Source organism: Humulus lupulus, chromosome 8 (assembly GCF_963169125.1).
Source record: "Humulus lupulus chromosome 8, drHumLupu1.1, whole genome shotgun sequence".
NCBI classification, from domain to species: domain Eukaryota; kingdom Viridiplantae; phylum Streptophyta; class Magnoliopsida; order Rosales; family Cannabaceae; genus Humulus; species Humulus lupulus.
In genome coordinates, this window is record NC_084800.1 from 41419848 (window position 1) to 41441989 (window position 22142).

The 22142-nt window shown below is 32.2% G+C and overlaps 2 protein-coding genes across 3 annotated transcripts; one reads left to right on the forward strand and one right to left on the reverse strand.

Annotated features, from left to right (window-relative positions):
- Positions 1 to 5351: 5351 nt before the first annotated feature.
- Positions 5352 to 12896, forward strand: LOC133796948 (MLO-like protein 11). 2 transcript variants are annotated; one of them, XM_062234655.1, is made up of 15 exons: positions 5352 to 6372; positions 7057 to 7114; positions 7259 to 7488; positions 7697 to 7813; positions 8566 to 8626; positions 9275 to 9369; positions 9481 to 9555; positions 9937 to 10022; positions 10921 to 10970; positions 11161 to 11201; positions 11314 to 11478; positions 11639 to 11674; positions 11801 to 11868; positions 11954 to 12014; positions 12213 to 12896. In XM_062234655.1, exons 1-15 carry the CDS (start codon positions 6247 to 6249, stop codon positions 12600 to 12602), a joined length of 1659 nt encoding a protein of 552 aa, XP_062090639.1. In that variant the 5' UTR covers positions 5352 to 6246; the 3' UTR covers positions 12603 to 12896. The 2 variants fall into 2 exon arrangements, with proteins under 2 accessions (XP_062090639.1, XP_062090640.1); XM_062234656.1 differs by having other exon boundaries at positions 6301 to 6421.
- A 718-nt stretch (positions 12897 to 13614) lies between these two features.
- On the reverse strand, positions 13615 to 16366 carry LOC133796947 (pentatricopeptide repeat-containing protein At1g31430). The gene has a single exon (XM_062234654.1). It carries the CDS (start codon positions 16113 to 16115, stop codon positions 14250 to 14252), a length of 1866 nt encoding a protein of 621 aa, XP_062090638.1. The 5' UTR covers positions 16116 to 16366; the 3' UTR covers positions 13615 to 14249.
- Positions 16367 to 22142: the final 5776 nt, after the last annotated feature.

Here is a 22142-nt window from a genome sequence, read left to right on the forward strand (position 1 = left end):
ATATTTCTAAAAATAAATTTTGAGTTTTTAAAAATTTTGGAAAATATTACATAACAGTCACATATTTATTAAATTAAAAAATTAAAAAAAATCTTATTTGTGCATTATATATGAAAATTCGAAATTAATGTAGAAAAAAAAATTACTTATTGGTGACTTACTATACCAAGTCAATATATTATCACATCATCATAATTGTTAGTACCTATTTAGGGGTAGTAACCATTGAAAAGTCTTCCATATATATATATATATATCTTTATGATGTTAATTCCTTTAACCTTCTCATATCGATTTTTTTTTTTTTTTTGTGGTTTGAGTTTTTCTTTTGGATTTGTTTATATCTATGTTCAGTTGGGCTATTTGAGATATCTAAAATTGTTTAATGAATAAATAACATTTTTGCCCCTGAACTATGACCAATGTATGATCGTGCTCTCTGAATGATTCACGATGTTAAAAACTCCCCCCGAACTATGCATGTTTCTGAAATATGAGACTTCTGTTAGATTTCGTCCTAGGTGGCTAACAGATTGATAATGTAGCATTTTATCTGATGATGTGGCAGTATCATGTGTAGAATAATTAGCAATTTTGCCCTAGAACTTTAACCACTACCAATTATTTCAAATTATTGCTGGATGTACTTTATTAAATTTATTTATCCAACATTTCCATATACATATATATTAAATTACTAGGTAGAAGCAACGTGCGATGTATGTTTTTTTAGTTTGAAAGTTGTAAACAATATCTCTAATTTTATTAAAAACTGGTTCACTTTTTTAAAATATATTATATATATATAATAGAATGAATTATAATTCTATAGTATATATAAATATTTATATCAATAATAACTACATATATGACATCTAAACACAACGTTGACACACATATATATATATATAAAATATAATAATATTTAAAAATAAATTAATAATAGAAATAAAATAAGAATAGAAAAAGTCATAATGTAGACAGTAGTATACATGCATCAATTATTTTTAGTTTCTATATGTCATTTGGTGAATTTGATGAAGAAAAAGAGCTACAATCATTTGATAAAAAACAAACTATCACACAAATTTATAAGATAAAAAAATGATATATATGTCTTTATTATTTTTGAGTAAATATGATTTAATTATTTAACTTATCATAAAATATCTTTAAAATATTCTATTTTAACTAATTAATTAATTTATTTTTGTTTAATTTTATGTTTGTTCTAATTTTTGAATTTGACAATGACAACAAAAAATTATATATTATATGTTTAACATAATATTACCGTTAAATATATATAAGAATATTATCTTAAATATAAGAATATTCTGTTAAAGTTAAAAAAAAAAAATTAAAATCTGTTAAAACAAAAATTTATGTTATCTTCACATTTTTTATATAGAAGAGACAATGACAATAGATTTTTTTTTCTTTTAGTTTTTAATTTTACAACATAATCTAATTTAATTCGTCATATTTCATATTTCATATTTCATATTCTAATTTTCACTTAGCATGTACTTCTCCACTAGAATATGAAAACGGTGTTTGCCTGGTAAGTAGGCTAAAATACCTAATGCAACTACCCTCAGGTTCTACATAAATTCATAGACATATTTACTTCCAATCCAACTAGCAATTACCATTACATTTAATATGAAAACGATTTTCTGAAACATTATTACAATTTTTGCTCAAATAGAGTGATGATATTGGATATCTTAACATATCTAAAATTACATGAAGGGACAACTTATTATTAGTTAACAATATTTTATAATTCTTATTAATTTAATATGTGAGACCGATATCGAATTTCACTAATAATAATATATCACTTTTTTTGTGTGTTGGATACCAATAATACTCCTTAGCAATACATTTATAAATATTGTAACATGTGAATAATTTTGTTATTAAATATAATTATAAAATAATATGAATAAAAGCAGATTCTTGTTCTAGAAAATAAAATATTAATATTCACAATATTTGAACTTTTATATTTATAATATGGTACTGTTATGCATTTTATATGATTCCATAAAAATTATAGTAACCATGACCATGACTCATACACGGTTGCCAATTGCCATACTGACTAGTGACATAAACGCGTGGGTTCTAGTGACAATTTTTCCTCGTCAAGGCATTTGTTTTATTTTAATATAAATATTTGTATAAAATAAAAATAAAAAGGACTCACACAATTAAATTTAATACATTTCAAAGAAGAAAAAAAGAATTCAATCAACTATTGGATGTGACAGGGCGTGGGACCAATAGTGAGAGGCGTTCATGAGTGGCCTGTGATTGGTTGATTATATATATATACGTAAACACGTTGAAGATGGCATAAAATCCTCCTTAATGGAAGGCACATGGAGCTTGTTAAAATAGCTAGCTGTCTTCTTCAGTGGATTTTGTCAAGAAAAACAAGTGTTACGTATGACTTATGAGGAGGCTCTTCCTTATCAAATTGGTATGTGTAATGGATTTTCTTTATTATTTTCAACTTTTTTATATCCAATACAAGTAAAGAACAGTAGTACTACTCCTTTGGGTGGTTGTACACATCAACACATGACACAACACAAGTGTAGTGTACTACTACTACTACTTTATTTTTTTCCTTTATTTATGTTACATTTACCAAAATGAACCTAGCTACTTATTGCAACGTATTATGAAATTGTTCATACAACAAAAGCTACAGTTAAAATGAATAATATATATAATTCTGGGTTCTTTTTGGTAAAGTAAAAGTTATTAAAATAAATAATATATATAATTCTGATTTCTTTTTGGTAAAGTAAAGATTTTTTTGTTGTTGACAGAAGATAAAAAGTGGACTCTTATTATTTGAAAAATCATTAATAATTGTACCACTATATATGCATGTCAATTTTCCAGAAATCAACCAGATATATTTTTCAGTTTAAAGAGGAACAGTTTCTTTTTTCTGCGCTCTCCTTATAATTTGGAGGTGAAAAATATATTTCTTGAATTGTATATAAAGTTCTCCCTAAAAAAATGTATATAAAGTTTTATTTTATATTGTACTTACACTCTGACTAAGCAAGTGCTTCACATGCACACGTGTGTGCTTCCTTATTTTATTGATAATATTTATTTTTTTAAAAGAAATTAATTGATAATAGTTGTTGTTGCAAAAATCTGTAAATAATTAAGAAGATTCACTCCCTGTCTCCTCTTCCAGTTTGCACTTCAGAATATTTAGATTCATTATTGAAAAAATAAATGGACAAAGAGATATTTATCAATAACATTTTTCTTTTCTTAAAAACGTTATAAAAGATAATAAAAATGAATATTATGAAGGAATACTAGTGGTGTCAAATACTAGTAGGCCCGACTTTGGGCACAAGTGGGTTAGACTTGCCGCCATATAATAATGTCCCAAATTTTTAAAATATATTATTTTATATATAAATTTTTTAAAAATAATATATTTTGTATAGGACCATACTCACGGCAGCCCTGAACACACCCTACATAGTAAATTGTTATTAGTAAAATATGTGGATCTACTATTCAATTGCACCATTCAAAGTTTTATTTTTTTAGTAATGGTTAATAAAAACAAATAGAATATGTGATAAAAATGATAATATTAAAAAAAACAAAAAAACAAAAAGTACCATAAATATATTTGGGAGTTGGTACGAAACCCACTTTAGAAAAATGCACAGTTGGGAAATAATATGAGAGTACAAAAGTAGCATTTATTATCCTTAAAAAAAATAGCATTTGTTTATTTATGTTTGGCTACAAAAGAAAGGAGTTAACGCTAAAAGCACTCACATTGGGTGAGTTATATTACCAAAATATATAAAAAATAGCTAAAACTAACAAAAATGAGTATACATTGGATGATGTATTTTACAAATATTTTTACATAAAGCTACAGTACCAAGCTATATTTAATGTATACTATTCATCCTTTAACCCAATATTATAATATTAAAATATATTAGGATATTATTGATAGTTATAAAAAATATTTGAAATGAATAAAAAATGTTTGAAAATATAATATTTAAATGATATAGAGAAAAAAATAGAGAATCTGATGTATGGTAAAATGTAAAATTTAGAGGTAAAATAGAAAAATGTGTGTTTTTTGGAGGTATTTTAAAGGTTGAAGTAGGGCACCGGATGGGAGTGCTCTAAGAGCACTCACATTGGGTGAGTTATATTACCAAAATATGTAAAAAATAGCTAAAACTAACAAAAATGGGTATACATTGGATGATGTATTTTACAAATATTTTTACATATAGCTACAGTACCAAGCTATATTTAATGTATACTATTCATCCTTTAACCCAATATTATAATATTTAAATATATTAAGATATTATTGATAGTTATAAAAAATATTTGAAATGAATAAAAAATGTTTGAAAATATAATATTTAAATGATATAGAGAAAAAAATAGAGAATCTGATGTATGGTAAAAAATGTAAAATTTAGAGGTAAAATAAAAAAATATGTATTTTTGGGAGGTATTTTAAATGTTGAAGTAGAGCACCGCATGGGAGTGCTCTAAACACGCATTATTTTGTTTAATTCAAATGTATATTTTTTGAAAGGGTGTTTTTTTTTGTGGCATTTTTTGAAAGGGTTTTTAATTCAATTTAAATGTTTTTTTTCGATGTTATTTTTATTATTATTAATGCAGCCCTATATTATTATTCAATCTCCGTAATCTTCGCCTTACATGGTTTAACTCATTTTGGTTTAATATGTTACTTTTGCACTTTAACCATGACTTTTAAGTTTTAAATTTAGGTATTTCATCACCAAAAATATAATTTTGCATTTTCAGTCATTTTCTCTCAAAAATTAAAATTTCAGAAAGTGATTTAATTGCATATTTTTTAAGTTATTTTTATAATAATTTATTTTGCAATGCAACAATATAGAGAATCCAACAAAGTTAACCATCAAATCAATCAGAAATTTTGAATTTTTCTTCTTCATTTATTTGGACTAATAATCTATTTTTTTTAATGCACGAGCAGAATGGCTAAATATGTAATATTGATCATTTTTAGGCTGATAAAATTTATAAATTTACAAATTAGAATTTAAATGAGACAAAAACTAAAATATTAGTTGAAAAAAAATTAAGCCCATTAAGAAAAGATAAAAAATGAATACAACAGATTGCGATTGAGATCTCTCCTGGTGAAGGTCAATGCTGTGTTTTTATTTTTTATTATTATTTTCCCGAAAATTTGTCTGTAAAATACGAGAAAAACTTCTAGAAGCAACATAATATACTATTAATTTTTGAAGAAAAAACAATCACCGCAACATAATATTCTATTATTTTTTGAAGAAAAAACAATCACCGCTCCTGGGTTTCAGTTATTTTGCTCTCTTTATGGACTAGTTTTATAAAAACCGAAAGAGGAGTGAAGAGAGAGTTTTCGCATTGGTCAGAATCAGCTACGACTTTGAGCTTGGAAATTATTGGTTTTCTGGGTGCTTTTCGAAAGAGATCCAAGGTGAATGTGATGTCCTCGTAAAGGTTGGTGTTTCAGGTTTCTGTTCTGTTTTCTGACAATGTGAACAAGGATTATCAAGGCTTCAAGGGAAAAAGCTGTTTCTCGGACTGCAACAAACAGATGCTACGTACAGAACAGACACGCTTTTGAGAGAGAGAGAGAGAGAGAGAGAGAAATAAAGAGTAGGATCAGTTTAATTATTTGCCATTTTCAGGGAACTGCTTGTTTTCTCAACCTTCTTGGTTTTGGGTTATAAAAAGGATTTCTCTTGCCGGAGAGTGGAGGAGGGTCTAATTGCAATTTGTATAAAGATCTGCTTCAACTGGGAAAGCTTGTTCATTATTGTTGAGTTTACCTACTCAAAACATCAACTTTATCTGTGGTTACTATTCAATTACAGAAAGCTACTTTAGTTGGTATTTTTTTTTTGAAGAAACCCTTTTGAGTTCACATTTGTGTTGCTTTGTGTTTTGTGTATGAATTCTGACAATAGAGAGGTAGAGCACCTATGCATTCATACTGCGTAGAAGACTGTTTTGGGGGTGAAATTTTTCATGTATAGAATATAGATTCTCAACTTTTGGTTCTGTTAAATGATTGTGGCCAACTGGAAAAGGGCATTATTTCTTTTCTTCTGGGATTTACTTTAGAGAAGGAAAAGAAATAGTTAGCAGTGTTCGAGGAGGGGATTTTATAAAATGGAGGAAAATAACAAAGAAATGCGATCTTTGGCCTTGACTCCGACATGGTCTGTTGCTACTGTCTTGACAATCTTTGTTGCAGTCTCTCTACTTGTGGAGCGCTCGATCCACCGTTTAAGCACTGTAAGTGGCACTATTAACACTTCATCTAGTGGATTTGCCATTTAATCTGGTATGTTAACCCTATACTCTTAAATTTTTTGCATTATAATATGCTTGTTAGTGAAGGAAAAGAGGACTCTTTGACCTTCTCTATGTTTCTAATAAGGATTTTGTACTACTGAGGCTCCCATTTGTCCTTTTTTGTTTTGATTCCCTTAAAAAAGAATTTCTTAATTCAATTTAACCTTGATGGGATATAATTTCTTCAAGTCAAATCCTCCATCTTCAAATGGAGAGTCAGTTAAACCATAGTTTGTTAAACAGTTTACAAAAACTCACATGTGATGAATTTTGATTTCGTTGCATCTAACGTGCAAACTGGTATTAAGGATGACCTTTATTGTTTTCTTATCTTGCTAGCTCTTGAGTAGTTTTATTATTTAGTGTCGTCTAAGCTATATGATGGGCTTAACACAACTTGAATCAAATATCTTAACATGCATACTTCACCTGAGCTAGCCTCATATATAGAATCAGGCGTCCATGCTGTGATTAACCAGCTTCACAAGATATAGAAATTACGCTAAAGGATTATTGTTAGAAATTTCATGTGACATCAATTTTTTTCTGCCAATTTCATATATTTGATTTTAATGCTATGTCAGCAATTGTTTTATTCTGGGATTCTCTGTGTCGTTGTTTCAGTGGTTGCGGAAAACTAACCGAAAACCCTTGCTTGAAGCAGTGGAGAAAATGAAAGAAGGTATCTAATCTTCTGTTGTATGCAACCATGTCAATATTCAAAGAATTCCTTTGGATGTGTTGTTGATTAGTGAATGCATAAATTAGTCTCATATATTTTACAGCTGTCACTGATAAGTTTTTACTTTTTGAATTTCTATGTCAGAGTTGATGCTGCTTGGGTTTATCTCTCTGCTTTTAACAGCCACCTCAAGCTTGATAGCCAACATTTGCATTCCTTCAAAGTTTTATAATAGTGCTTTTGCCCCATGTACAAGGTCTGAGATTGATGAAGAAAATGAGAATAATTCATCCCATGAGCGTAAACTATTAATGTCTTCAGTTCATACATTTAGGAGAATGCTGAATGGCTTAGATCGGAATACCTGCAAAAAGGCATGTCCCTATCATTAAATTAGTAATTTCCTTGAGAAATAAAATTTCTTTCATGCTTTGTTTAGCTTTTGGAAAATAATATACCGAAAAGGTAGATAGAAACTAAAACATGGAATTCAGTTTAGAGAATTTTTTTTTGCCTTTTCAAGGACCAAATGGGGTCTATGAAATGATCAAAGAGTAATTGAAAATTTGTTCTGTTTGTCAGGGTCACGAGCCCTTTGTTTCCTATGAAGGTCTTGAGCAGTTGCATCGGTTCATTTTTGTTATGGCAGTAACACATATATCCTACAGTTGCTTAACGATGTTGCTGGCAATTGTTAAGGTAAGATATTCTGTACATTATTTCAGTAGACCTACTTTGAGAGTTTTGAACATCTTTGAAGAGTTTTCCTTAAAAACTTCTTATTATTTCTTAACAAAGTGCTTTTCTAGTTTTGCGAATATAGGAATTCAATTATGCTTTGGCACAATTACATAAAATCCGATCACTTCAACAATTTCCTTGTGTGGCGCATAGCATGCCATAATAATAGATTTTGATTATCCTGATATTACTGAAACTGCATCCAAGACAGAATTTGTGTATCTTTTGGTGCCAAATAATTTGGTCCAGCAAATAAAATTACAGCTTAGCAGATTTCCTGATTATGAATTTGCCTGATTACTTGCCATGAGATGGACTCTGGGAGAAAAAAGATAAGGAGAAATATGCTTGCTCTTATAAACTCCAGTGAAGGTTGAGTTGCATTGATTTGTATTTTTAATTTTTTGTTCTGTATTACTACAGGGGTCGACATTGTCTTTTACTTCTAAGAAAAGATGTCCTCCTGCAGATTATATATTTTGCTCCACCCATTTATATTTAAACTGTCTTTTGTACATTTAGTATCAGTCAAGGAGACTTAGTTTTTTCTAATCTTTATGCTTGATTATGTCCGTAGAGTAATGCGTCTGAGTGTGAGTTTCTTTCTGAAGGAAGTGATGAAACTCTTTCTGGCTTTATTGCTCCCTATGTTGAGTGAAAAACTACAATTCTAATGTCAGCACATTGTTTGATGCTGTAATCATGTCCAGATTCACAGTTGGAGAGAATGGGAGGAGGAGGCTCATATGGAACGACATGATTCGTTAACTGGTAAGCTTAACTGATTGAGTGTTCATGTCCAAACCATGGATCCTGGACAGTATGTTGTTCTATCTGCTTGGGTGCTAGTATTTTTTATAAGCCATTTTCAACTAGCCTTTCTTTTTTCTTTTTTTTTTGTTTATTTATAGGGAAAAAAATAGAGGAATTCTACTGTGCTCACGTCGTATAGAAAGTAGGATTGTCTGCATGTCCACAGAGAATTTGTCGGAGAGGGTTGTAGAAAAATTGAACAAAACATTATTGGTCAAGAGAATTTTGTGGGCTAATTTTCTAGTAAACAAACTCAATGGATTACTGATAATAAGAAGGATTTATATGAATTCATAAGGAACCTTGCATCGACTTTCCTTCTCATAAGTCATACTTTCAAGTTTCACCCCTCATGATATTTTACCAAGAATTAGGAGGAGAATAAAAGCTTAAGTTTAGAAGAACTGTAGAACAAAAAGATCAAGTTATTGTAAGCTTAAGATTACGCATTGCAATTCAAACTGAAAATAGTAGGTTGAAATGCATGTACTATTTCCTAGCTAGTTAATGATGTACTAGTATTTTATTTTACATGCTCAGTTATTTAACTTATCTTTATGATGGATGAACATTGGAGCTCAATGTGCTTACTGTGTTCCATTGCAGAGATGACAAGACAGTTGACAATGCGGAGACAAGTAACCTTCGTAAAAGCCCAATCATCAAATCCTGTGGTAAAAAATAGTTTTCTCGTCTGGGTGGTAAGTAGAACCCTGTTTCCTTTATCCACGTGTTGCTTCCATTCACTTTTACTCCATTAGAATAGACAAAATTTCTTAATTTATACTGAAGTTGCATACTTTGTCTTATAGACATGTTTCTTCCGCCAATTTGGGCATTCAGTAGTTCGTGCGGATTACTTGACATTGCGCAATGGTTTCATAATGGTATGCAATATCATTGCTTCAGAGAACTACCATTTTCAATTTATCTTTCCCTTCTTCAAAATGTCATTTGGTTTTGAGCTGGTCCTCATCACATTATGCCGTGCATATTTATTAATTTCTATCAAATGCATCTTAATATGCGTCTTATTTATCAAATAATTTAAAGTTAAGAAATGCATACTTATATATGCTTATGATGGAAAAGTGAAAAATTTAATTAGTTTTATAAGTTTTTATTGGAATATTCTACATTCACTCTGTAAATAGTTATCTATAAATGCGTTCTTGAGATATTCTTTCACATATATTTTGTACCTGATATAGTTGAGAATGGAAGTACTACTACTTTTTGAATACTTAACTCGTGGTTGTTTGTTGCAGAATCACAACCTTACACTAAAATACGATTTTCACAGCTATATGATTCGTTCCATGGAAGAAGAGTTCCAAAGGATAGTGGGCGTGAGGTAAGCAATGTTATTCTTTATGACGAGTTTTTCTGCTAGACATTGCAAGAAAATATATATATTTACATATACACACACATATATATTTTGAAATAGTGAATGGAATCACAATTAAGAATGAAACATGAGAACATCAAAAATAGACGGAGGGAACTCTTCCATAAGAATGCAACCAAAATATTTACTCATTAGTAGCTTTGCATGTGTAATTAGCTCATTAGTTATCTAATAATCCACTGCTCTGAAACTAAAGATGTCATAGGAGGTTGCAGTCTATAAGTCAACACTCTTCAAGAGTTTTCCTCGTCTTTCTAGACTAAATTGTTGATTACAATTTATGACATTCATTTAATTGTGCTACTTTTGTTTCAGACTGATGGCACATTTGTGTTAAGTCTATACTCTTTTTGTTTTTAAAAGAAATTGGACTTTTATTAATGCAATGTAAATACACGGATGTCTTCAGAAAGGTACTAAAAGAGTTTACAACAAGAAACTCTTACACAACAACAAACAAAGAGTTTACAATAAAAGACTCCTATCTCTATAAATCAGCAAGCAATAAACCCTTAAACTCTATTACAATTTGTGAAATAGAAACTGTTGGGAGGAAACTTCATTTCATCCTCTAAGGTTAAAAGGAGCCAATCACAATAATAAAAAACTGACAAGGCTTCCATGATACTTGAGGGCTTAAGATACCATCTGGAAGCTCCCCTGATAATCCTGTTTTAAAGTGCTTGACTCTCACTAGAAAAAACAAAAATAGTCATAACCAATTCAATTGTTTAGCACATTTTAGTCAACATTCATTAATTACTGTCTTTGGGTGTTATGTTTTTATTTGCATTTTATGACGAGAAATTAACAGCCAAGGCCTCTTGTTTAAATCTTCCAGTGGTCTTCTATGGGGATTTGTTGTTGCTTTCATGCTGTTTAATATAAAAGGTATGTCATAGTAATAAAATGAAGTCATAGATAGGTGTTCTTACATTAAAGTAATTGTTTCGTTAAATAAGCTGAGTTGCTTCAAATTAAGTTTTCCATTCTGTTGGTTGTATTTGTAGAGGATTTGCTGACATTAGATTATACTGGGGCTGAAAGTTTTTTTTTTCCCTTCTTGTGTACATTATAACAGGTTCTAACCTCTATTTCTGGATTGCAATCATTCCAATTTCAGTAAGTTTTGAATCTTTATTTCCTCTTTCAATAAGGTGCTAGCACCAGTCATTTGAATATGTTGCAGCTATGATAACCTTTAAAATGAGCCTTTGAATATTGTCACATGCAGCTAGTTCTTTTGATTGGCACGAAGCTGCAGCATATTATTGCGACCCTGGCACTAGAGAATGCTGGTTTAAGAGTTCATGGAGAAAGGATGAGGCCAAGGGATGACCTTTTCTGGTTTAAGAAGCCAGAACTTCTGTTATCACTGATCCATTTTGTTCTATTCCAGGTCAGCTATGGTCTCTATGAGACTATGATTACATCCATTGGAGTTTTAGATCTTCAATTTGTTGTTACTGCTGGTACAAGTTGACCAGTCTGACAAGTTTTATTCAAAGTACTAATAGATTTTTTTTTCTTTCTTAAATTATTATTGTTCTTTTTTGCAGAACGCATTTGAACTGGCTTCGTTTTTTTGGTTTTGGGTACTTATTTTCCTTCTACACCGCTAATCACATTATTACAGAAAAGATGCATGTCTTGCTTAAAAGTTGTGAACCTATTTTAATTTTAACTAGGGTTTTTTTTTTCTTTCACTGATTTGATTGCAGTGGCAATTTGGTTACGATTCTTGCTTCATTCAGAATCATTTGCTTGTGTATTTAAGACTGATTTTGGGGTACGCAGACAATTCATCATGTCTCTGTGATCTACTTGATAGACCACATGGTCAGTTGTGTTGATCACCTGGATTTCACTTGTAGGTTTGCTGGGCAGTTTCTCTGCAGTTACAGTACCTTGCCACTGTATGCATTGGTAACTCAGGTATGATTAAATGCATTTGATTATATCTATGTGCAAATCGTGAAAGATCTGGACACAGATGTCTTGTGTTTTTCTGGCCTCATGTGTTGTGTTTTTCTGGCCTCATGTGTTCTCGCATGAAAGTTTGTTTGTTAGTTGCTGCTTCAGTTCTCAGCTACCGAAATTCTAAATGCTTCAACTATTTTTGTTTTGTTTCAGATGGGAACAAATTATAAGGCGGCTCTTATTCCACACAGAATAAGGGAGACAATTCACGGGTGGAAAAAGGCAGCTAGGAGGAAAAGAAGGCTTGGAATGTTCAATGATGATTCGACCATACACACAGATGCAAGCACAGTAATCTCAGTCGAGGAGGAGTACGATAATCATTATCTTGATAACCCGGAATCTGTAACAACTATACATAATGGAATAGAAATGCAACCAACTCCTATTATTCCAATCACTGAGGTGAGTGCTAATGAAACATCAAGTAGGTTAGGTTCGCCTCTTCTTCGACCAAGTATTTCAGTACCTGCATCTGCTACACTGGATCTTGAGGGCAATAGAACTTCAAGATGTGTTTCAATGCCGATCAGAAGAGAATGATTGTCCACAAATTGACAGTGATGATGACGACAAAGAAGCATGAGAATTTTACTATGATGATAATTTAGTAGCAAATCAACTATATTGAGTATTAGGAAAGGAAGATGTATCTAAGAGTGGTTTCAAGTAAGTGTGTGAAATTTGTAACTGTCACTTTTGTGCTTTCTAATATTAGCATGAAGGATACAAGTGAATAGAATAATACTCTCTAGGCATGTAAGTTTAGCATACTTTGCTAGCATTACTGTAATGAACATTTCTGAAATAGAATGGCTGAATTTTTGAAACGTAAAATTCGACTGCTAAGTATTTGAAATTTTAGTTTCCTTGTTTGTTAGAGCACAAATTAATCTGTATTACTATATCAGAATAGTTTGTTGCTATTGACTTGCACTAATCCCACACATGATCTTTGGTCAGGAATTAGTACTTGTTGCAGTTTATACATCCAGATGTTTGTCTTGTATATCGACCTCTATATATATTATAATGAGGTATGTGTGTTTCTGTGCAGTGCTTCAAAGATCAAGTAAGGAATTGCATTCGAATTGTGTTTTTATTATTGATATAAAAGAAATGTTATTTCTAGTTCGAAAAAATATGTTGGGTAAAAGCTTTAAAAGGTACAACAAACAAACTTTAAAAAAATCTGCAGGTAATTCCAAATATCTAATACGTAGTTCAGTCGAGAAGAGTGACAGTATGTGGTGTCTTAGAGTGTATGTAATATACAATGTCTTAAAGTACGAAGAGACGACAAACTAAAATCTAAAACGCATATACATCACTTTTGAAAGAGTCCGACTACTTCTACATACCATGTTATTCATTGTTGAAGACAGTCTCTGCATCTTAAAGAATGTGTGAGTTAAGTCATAAGCTCATAACCAACTGTCATGACCTGTATTTTTGACAGAAGAATTTATAGACTTCCAGTTTTTTGTTTATCAATCTGATGGTGACGCTTCCCATTAAATTATATAATAATAGTAATTGAAAGCAAACCTGACAATGGTGCTAAAGTAGTTGGAATCAACACCAAGGAAATTTAAGAAGAAACAATATACAAAAGAATTAAATACAAGTTGGAAAAAGCAGCCCACTCTTTGAACCAGAGAACTAATGGCCATTGGCCAGCATTGTTGGTACAGTTTTTCCAGGAAACGCTATAAATATTTCATACCTTGTTTGGCTACCTGCAGTTTAAGACCATGTTTCTTTCTTTCGAGATTTTCTACTTGAATGTTGTAATGTCATCTATCTCATACAAGTCATTCAATTATTGGATATCACGCTCCTTATTTCCAACTAAGCACAAGAACAGAATCTATCAGAAAAAGAGGTAATTGCAAAACAAAATCCTTTATTCTCATTGTTGGATTGCTTTATTCTTCAACTTCAACTTTCCTCAAAAAGAAAGTGCTATTGAATCTTTGCTGTTGTCACCAACGTATGTGATCATTATAGAGTTTACCTTGCAGAATTATCTCAAATTTGAATTCTGCTTTTTCAGTGGATGAATAATTTGAAATTTATAAGCTGGTACAATTCCTGAACTTCTTGGTGCAGATTTCTCTATTAATCTCAACAAGGGTTTCCTCATCCTCCATAAAGCAAAGCTGGATGAGAAATATCTCCAACATTGAATCAACAGACGAACCCATTAATCTCTATTAAACTACATCCTGGCACCTTTCTGACTCCAAGATTATTCATGTTCCTTCTAACATTTGTCATGTCTTCCCATCTATCAGCAGAGGCATAAATGTTAGCAAGAAGCATGTGAACACTAGAATCACTCGATTCAATATCTGCTAGCCTACTTGCCACTCGTTCGCCCATTTCAATATTGCCATGGATTCTACAAGCGCTAAGCAATGCACCATAAAGTGGAACAATTGTCTCAAAATTATCATTTGGGATCTTTTCTATTAACTCCTCTGCTTCATGTAGCAGTCCAGCTCGACCGAAAAGGTCAATCAGACATCCGTAGTGTTCTAACTTTGGCTCAATCTTATACATATTTGTCATAGAGTGAAAGTACCGGCGGCCATCTTCAACCAAACCTGCATGACTACAAGCACTTAAAACACCAATAAAGGTGATATAGTCAGGGTTAATGCCAACTCTTTTCATTTCTGAGAACAACTCTAGTGCTTTGTTTGCTTGCCCATTCATGGCGAGTCCACAAATAATAGAAGTCCAAGAAGCTGTATCTTTGTCCCCTGTTCCTTTGAAAATTTCTAGAGATTCATCTATGCACCCGCATTTTGCATACATTTCTATAAGAGCAGTACCAACAACGGCATCAATTTTTATTCCATGTTCATTTATGTAGCTGTGAATCCATTTCCCTTGCTCTAATGCTCCCAACTGAGCACAACCTGTGAGGAGAGAAACCATTGTAAATTTATCCGCTTTCACTCTTTTGCTTTGCATCTCCTGGAATAGAACCATTGCCTCATCAAAGCGATTATGTTGTACATATCCATTGATCATAGCCGTCCAAAGCACCACATCTCTAAATGGACTACTTTCGAACAACTCTCTAGCTTCATCCAGCTTGCCGTAATTTACATAACCAGACACCATACTAGTCCAACAGATGACATTTCTTGTTGGCATCTCATCAAAAAAATTCCGAGCAACGATTAAAAAACCACACTTGGCATACATATCTAATAATGCATTGTTGATTCTGACAGTGAAATCAAGGTTGTTTCTAACATAATCATGAATGTCCTTACCAAGTTCTGAATCTTTCAATGCCGTACAAGCGGACAGGGTGCTCACAATAGTAGCTTCTGTCGGCTTTTCTTTGCTCTCTACTCGCATACATCTGAAAAGACCAATAGCATCCACAAACCTCCGACACTTCACATAAGCAGAAATCATGACGTTCCAAGAAACGGAATCTCTCTCAGGCATTTCCTCGAACAGTTTTGTGAAAAATAGAAGCTCACCCAATTGAGCATACATGTCAATGAGCGAGTTACATACATAGGTATCGAACTCAAGCCCAGTTTTTATTACAAACCCATGAATCTTTCTTCCTTCTTGAACCTCTCCCAGGCACCCAATCGCTTTAAGAACAAATGGGTAGGTGAAATTATCAGGCCACAAGCCAACCACTCTCAAACGATAAAAAAGCCAAATCACTCTTTTGAAGCTACCCTGTTTAGCTAGAGCTTTAAGCATAACATTGAAAATGAACAAAGATGGTTCTTGAATGAAATCAAATATCTTTTCAGCGTACCCCATGTTCCCAAGAGATGGGTCCGTACAGAAGGCCATGAGCTTGTTGAGAGGACCTCTGCTTTGGTGTAATCCGGCCATGAAAATCTGGGTCTGTATTTGTTTGAGCTCGTTCAAGGTTCTGCACCTCTGTATATATTGCATGCATGACTGTTCGTTTAGAGTGGTTTTGCAAGAGAAGGTTGAGAAGCGGAGAGAGGCACAGGAGAAACGGCGAGAAACGAAGCTGTATGATCGAAGAACGCCAGTGATGTACATGTATGTGATGTGTTGAGTTTTGTCCAAGTTAGGATTTTGAGAATTCGTGAACGCCAGAGATACAAATCAGTGACAAGCATTTGCAATTCTGCACATAAAATAATCTAAGTCAAGCATGTCCTAGATTTTCTAACAGTCGAAAACAACGATCAATGACCATCACGTTAACATACACATATTTATATATCTTTGAAGAAAATGTAAGACCAACTTTTGAAGTCTAAACTAAACTCTACATCCACCCGGAAAAACTGACACCAAATTAAGAGGTGGCCAAAATCGGGGGAGTGTGAAAATTATAAATGAATAAGCAAATATTAAGCAGAAAGAAGACATCACTATTAGTTAACGAATCACATTTATTAAAATTAAAATCTACCGTATTCATAAGTTACTATGCTTAAAAAACTTTTTTTATAATGGAGAATTTTTATTTTTTGAGAAATTTTAATGAAGAATTTTATTTCTAATTATTTATTAAAAATAGTAGAGCAATCATGTGAGTTTTATTAATATTTTTATTTTTCTTTCGTCACATATATAAATGAAGAAGGATTTTGTATACGTATTTGTTTTTTTTTTCTTTTTCTATACATGTGGGTAATTTTTTAAAAATTTATAGGAGGCCAGCTATGACTGAAATGAAGACTGTTATTATAATTAATTTATGACCCTACCAATAAGATAAATAGACGTATTTTACTCTAGACTCTTTCCAAATAAATATTGATGTTAATATATCACTAATATTAAGAATAAGGCGGAGGCCTCTCAAACAATTTTTTTTTGACACGTTTGACAAATTATTAACACAAATATATTATTTTTCCATGGCAGTGGCTTGGCTTGACCACAATAAGTATAAGGCTTAGTCTAAGAGAAATATTAGAACCTCATAGAAAGCTCACGTAAGTAAGAATAATAAGCTTCGTTTATAAAATTGTGTTTAGTATTTGAGAAATGTTCAAGAGCATTTTAGGGTGTCAAACTTTCTATATTGCTATTGGTGCAAATATATATTGGATTCTATATATTTTTATTTAAAATTAAAATATGTAGGATTTATTTCTAAATTACACCATTAATAATATGTTGGGTACTGGACATTCTAAGGTGACTTATAGCAATGCTCTTATTATTTATACATATATAATAAGAAAATTCTACTCTGGAAAGCCTCATTTTTGTCCCTAGCGGTAGCGACATCTATATTTTTGACACAAAAAATTATAAACTAATTTTTTTATATGATGGTATTTTCTGTAATTATAGTAATTATTTCACTAATTTTTAATAATTTATGAATAATTTATGATAAAAAAAAATAAAGTTGTATGCGGATAAAAAAGAGTATATATGCAATTCACTCTTTGTATCACACTCAAACTGCAAAATTAACGAAGGTAACTTTATATAAATATAAATATATATATATATATATATATCTGTATGTATGTAGATATGTACTTCTAAGTAAAGATTATTGGAGCCAAAAGGAGACATTTCCTAGCTAGAACGCGAAATTCAATTGACTTAATTATCATATTTATTTTCTTTAGTTTATTTTTTGAAATATAAAAATTGGAAGAGAGGAAGCATATATGAAACCTTGAAGGGATCAATCGGGATTAAACCAAAATAGCAATACAAGCAAGAAAGTTCGTATAATAAAAGAGTTAATTAGTACTTTTGATATCTGATTGAAAGAATTTCAATGTCAATCGTTAAATTCTTATTTTACACATGAAAGGTTGAGTTGTAGAATTTTCCACTTGTGTAGTTCATGCAATAAGCAACTTAATTATGATGCATTACCTAATTCTCAAATTTATCTCATTTTCGATCGTATTATCCTAGTCTACAGTACTCTTACTCTTTATTAGCAAAGCATACACTAAATTTTGTACAAATATTTACTCTAAATTATTATAATCCTTTCCATACATACAAATTACTTACATCTATATGAAAAGAAAATCATCTTTGGTTCTTCCTAGGTAGCAAGGATTGGTCTCACTGGGTATGGATAGTGATTTTATATTATGTAAGAAACTAAGAATCAAAATATTTATCTGCAAGAAAGATTGTGATTTTTGAGACCAAATTACCAAAAGCTTGTAGAATTAGTCAAACAATGTATTAATTATATGAATGTTGTTTGTATATATACGCATGAAAAATGCCAGTAATATAGTAGACATAGAGACATAGCATTGCTCATTATCTGGGAAATCAAGTATTAATCAACCGAATGCAGTCATATATTGGCACACAGCACATCTCAACAAATTAATCATACATATAAATATATATATATATATACATAAATTAAGATTTAGAATAACGCGCTAATTAGCAGAAGTCCGAGGTATCAATTAATTATTTAGTTTAATTTATGTTAATTTGGGTCAGATCGAGTTGCAAAGGCATGCCTATATATAATATGCTTTGACGTTTAAATGAATTAAGGTCACAGCCTCAGGCCTCTGCAGGCATATAATTAATTTGTTTCGATTTATTATTATAATTAATTTTCTCTGATTTTCTTTTTTGAACATTTGCGTCTTTAACTACTGAAGCAGGGAAGGGAGATATATTTATATGTAAAAATAAAATCTGAGGAGGACTTTTGACGACTGGACTTTTGACTTAGTTCTTAATTCATAAACGAGTAAATGGTTTGGACTTTTAGAGTAAGATGTATATAAAAAAATCAAAATGTTAACTTTCTTGCCTAATTAATAGTATTAGTGAGCAAGTAATCATAAGTATATATATATATGGAAGACTTCTCAATGGTTACTACCCATAGATGAGTACTAACAATTATGATGAAGTGGCAACCAATGAGAGACACTGACTATATTTAGTTTTTTTTTTTTGCCATAATTAATGTTGTTTCCAACCAATAAGAGACACTGACTATATTTACAAATTGACATGCATTTGAAAAATGAAAAGTTTACAATATTATATTTTCATAATAAGTACACGTTTTTCATCAGGTAACTCTTTCAAAAATTTGAAAAAATCAAAATTTATTTTTAGAAATGTTAATTAACAACTATAAATATAGACCATTGATCTTAATCTAATGGTTAATATTAAAATAACCACCCATGGGTAGTAACCATTAAGAGTGCACCCATATATATATATGCATGCATGATGCATTTGTGGTATAACACTAGCAACTAAGGCCATCTCCAACCAACGGCATATACCACAGCATCCATCATATTTGCTGTTTTTTACTCCTCCAACCCACGGCAATGGCAGCATCATATTTGGTGAATTGCTACAGTACCTCAGCATATATGCTTGGGTACTGTAGCTACGGCATATGTATTTTTTTTTTAATAATCTTATATATATTATTTAAGTTTAAAATTAATTTATTTTGATTAAGTTAAATTGTAAATGCTTAGATTTTTTTATTTTTTTTTTGAAGTTTTTAATTACAATTTAGATATATCATAATTATATATATTTTTTTACACAATTTTAGTTCATTTTTATAATACACTCATAAAAAATAATAATTAACATTAACATATAATTAAAGAAATACTTAACAAAATACAATTAAAACATTACAAATTTAAACATACATTCATTAAAAAAAACATACATTATAAAGGTAAAATGAAATACACCAAACATAAATCGGAAGCTGTAATGCCCAAAATTTCCTAATAAGGTTTAGGACCTTGATTAGGAGGCTGGGAGGACCATAATTGATTTAATATGTTATAAATAAATATATGCATGTTAATGTGAACTATATTATTATATGATGATAAATGCATGCGTATGAGAGTATTTAAAATGATAAGGGCATTTTGGTAATTTGGCCTATTGGGTGCGTATTGTAATATGTGAATGAGATTTCATTATTTTGGAGATATATTCGAGCTATGTGGCATGAGACGATCTTAGATTATGAGTTAGCGGTTTTGTCATAACGGGGTCAATTTTGGGGTAATAGAAATGTTTATTTGGTGATAGATTCGGAATATTTGAGATCAGGGTGAAATTCTGGAAGTTTTGACTATAGTGTCCCCGGGGGTGTTTTCGGGACCCCGAGTACTAGGTTTTATTTGAGGTTACTTAAGCTTGAAGTAGCTTGACAGATAAGAACGTACGTTAGAAACTTCTCGTTCTCTCTCAAAACAGTCCGTTTTATCGTTTGAACCTTTTTGAGGAAATCTTGAGTTCTAGGAGTCGGAATCAAGCGAGGGTCGAGGCGTAGCGATCCTAGGAAATATTAAAAGCTTCTTAACCGAAGGATTTGACGAGAAACAAACCAATCGAAGGTAATCTAAGTTTGAAGTTTTAAGTTTTAAAGTTTCTAAGCTTAGAATTGGACTTTGTTAATTGTTGAGTTTTTGGTCGGTTTGAGCTTTGGGTTTTGAGGGTTTTGGAGTATTGGGAAGCTTGGGAACTTTGATTTGATGATTGGGGAATGTTTGGGTATTTTTTTGGAAGATTTGGAGTGCTTGAAACGCGTTTGGGAATGGCCCAGGGTTGGGGGCCGCGGCCCTGTTCTTGTGCGCCGCGACCCTAGTTCGATGAAGCAGGTGTCAGGAATTTGTGCTTGCTGGGCGCCACGGCCCTTGATGGAGGGCGCCGCGGCCCTTGCCTCAGAGAACCCTGGGGGCCGCGGCCCAAGGTGCTAGGGCCGCAGCCCTTGCCCTGTTTTCGCCCCGTTTGCTCGTTTTGACCCCGGGAACTTAGCTATGGGCCTCGGGAGTGTCCCTACTACTTGGATTAGTTTGGATTGATCTCTTGGGGGCTAGATATTGGTGTGAAACCTTTGATTATCATGTTATTGATGGTGTTTCATACTTGGTTATGATTAGGTGACCGCTAAGGGCTTAAAGGTTGATCGTTCTCAAGGATCGTTCTTATATTGGTACTAGCTCGAATCTGAGGTAAGAAAACTGCACCTTGTGTATATGTGACATGCATGGTTATTATGGATGCATGTTGGTTGATTATTGAGCATGACGTGCATGGCTATTATGATGCATGTTGATTGGCTACTGAATATGACATGCATGGCTATGATTGATGCATGTTGGGTGATTAAATGTAAACATTGTTAGCATAATGAATGCTTGGAAAATCTTGTCCATTTGCATATGATTATTATTGAGGCGTGCTGGATGATTAAGCGTGATGCATGCAATGCACGAGAAACATGTGATAGGGCATGCCATGAACGATGAATATGAGATTGGTCAGAGCTTGAGTCTCTGAGTTTGTGCATGATCATGACTGTGCTAGAAACTGTTTAGTAAGCATGCTGAATGCCCTATTCTTGGATAACTGGCATATGATACATATTGATAGCATTGCTTACTTGTGTATGGACTGAATACAGAATCGACAAAAGTGTTAGTATCAGCTGTGAGGCTGTGGCTTATTTGTCAGGCTCGGCAGTGTTACTGGACACAGGTCAGGAAGCGCTGACTTACTTGTCAGAACGGCCTTAGCGTGAATCACGCAAGCCAACAGAGATTAGATATAATCGATTACTAGCATTGAATGACTCAAGGAGCATTAATGCCTGACCGACCCTGAGGGTCGATGAATAAACAGAGCTTGAAGGCTAGTGGCTTACCTATCAGCCACTCTCCTGCTAGAAAACAGAGCTTGAAGGTTAGTGGCTTACCTATCAGCCACTCTCCTGCTAGAAAGTAGAGCTTGGAGGCTAATGGCTTACCTAGCAGCCACTCTCCCGCTAGAAAAGAGAGCTTGGAGGCTAGTGGCTTATGTAACAGCTACTCTCCCGCTAGAATCATGTGATGTGCACCCATTGGTTTGAAAGCTTTATGTTCAGTGTGGTTATAATGATAATCATTTGATAATATTTATGAAAAGCATTATGTTTTCTTGCTGGGCTTCGGCTCACGGGTGCTATGTGGTGCAGGTAAAGGCAAGAGGAAGCTAGACCATCCTTGACTTGGAGGGCTTAGGTGATGACGTGTACATATGCAGCTGCTCGACTGCCACGGTCGATGT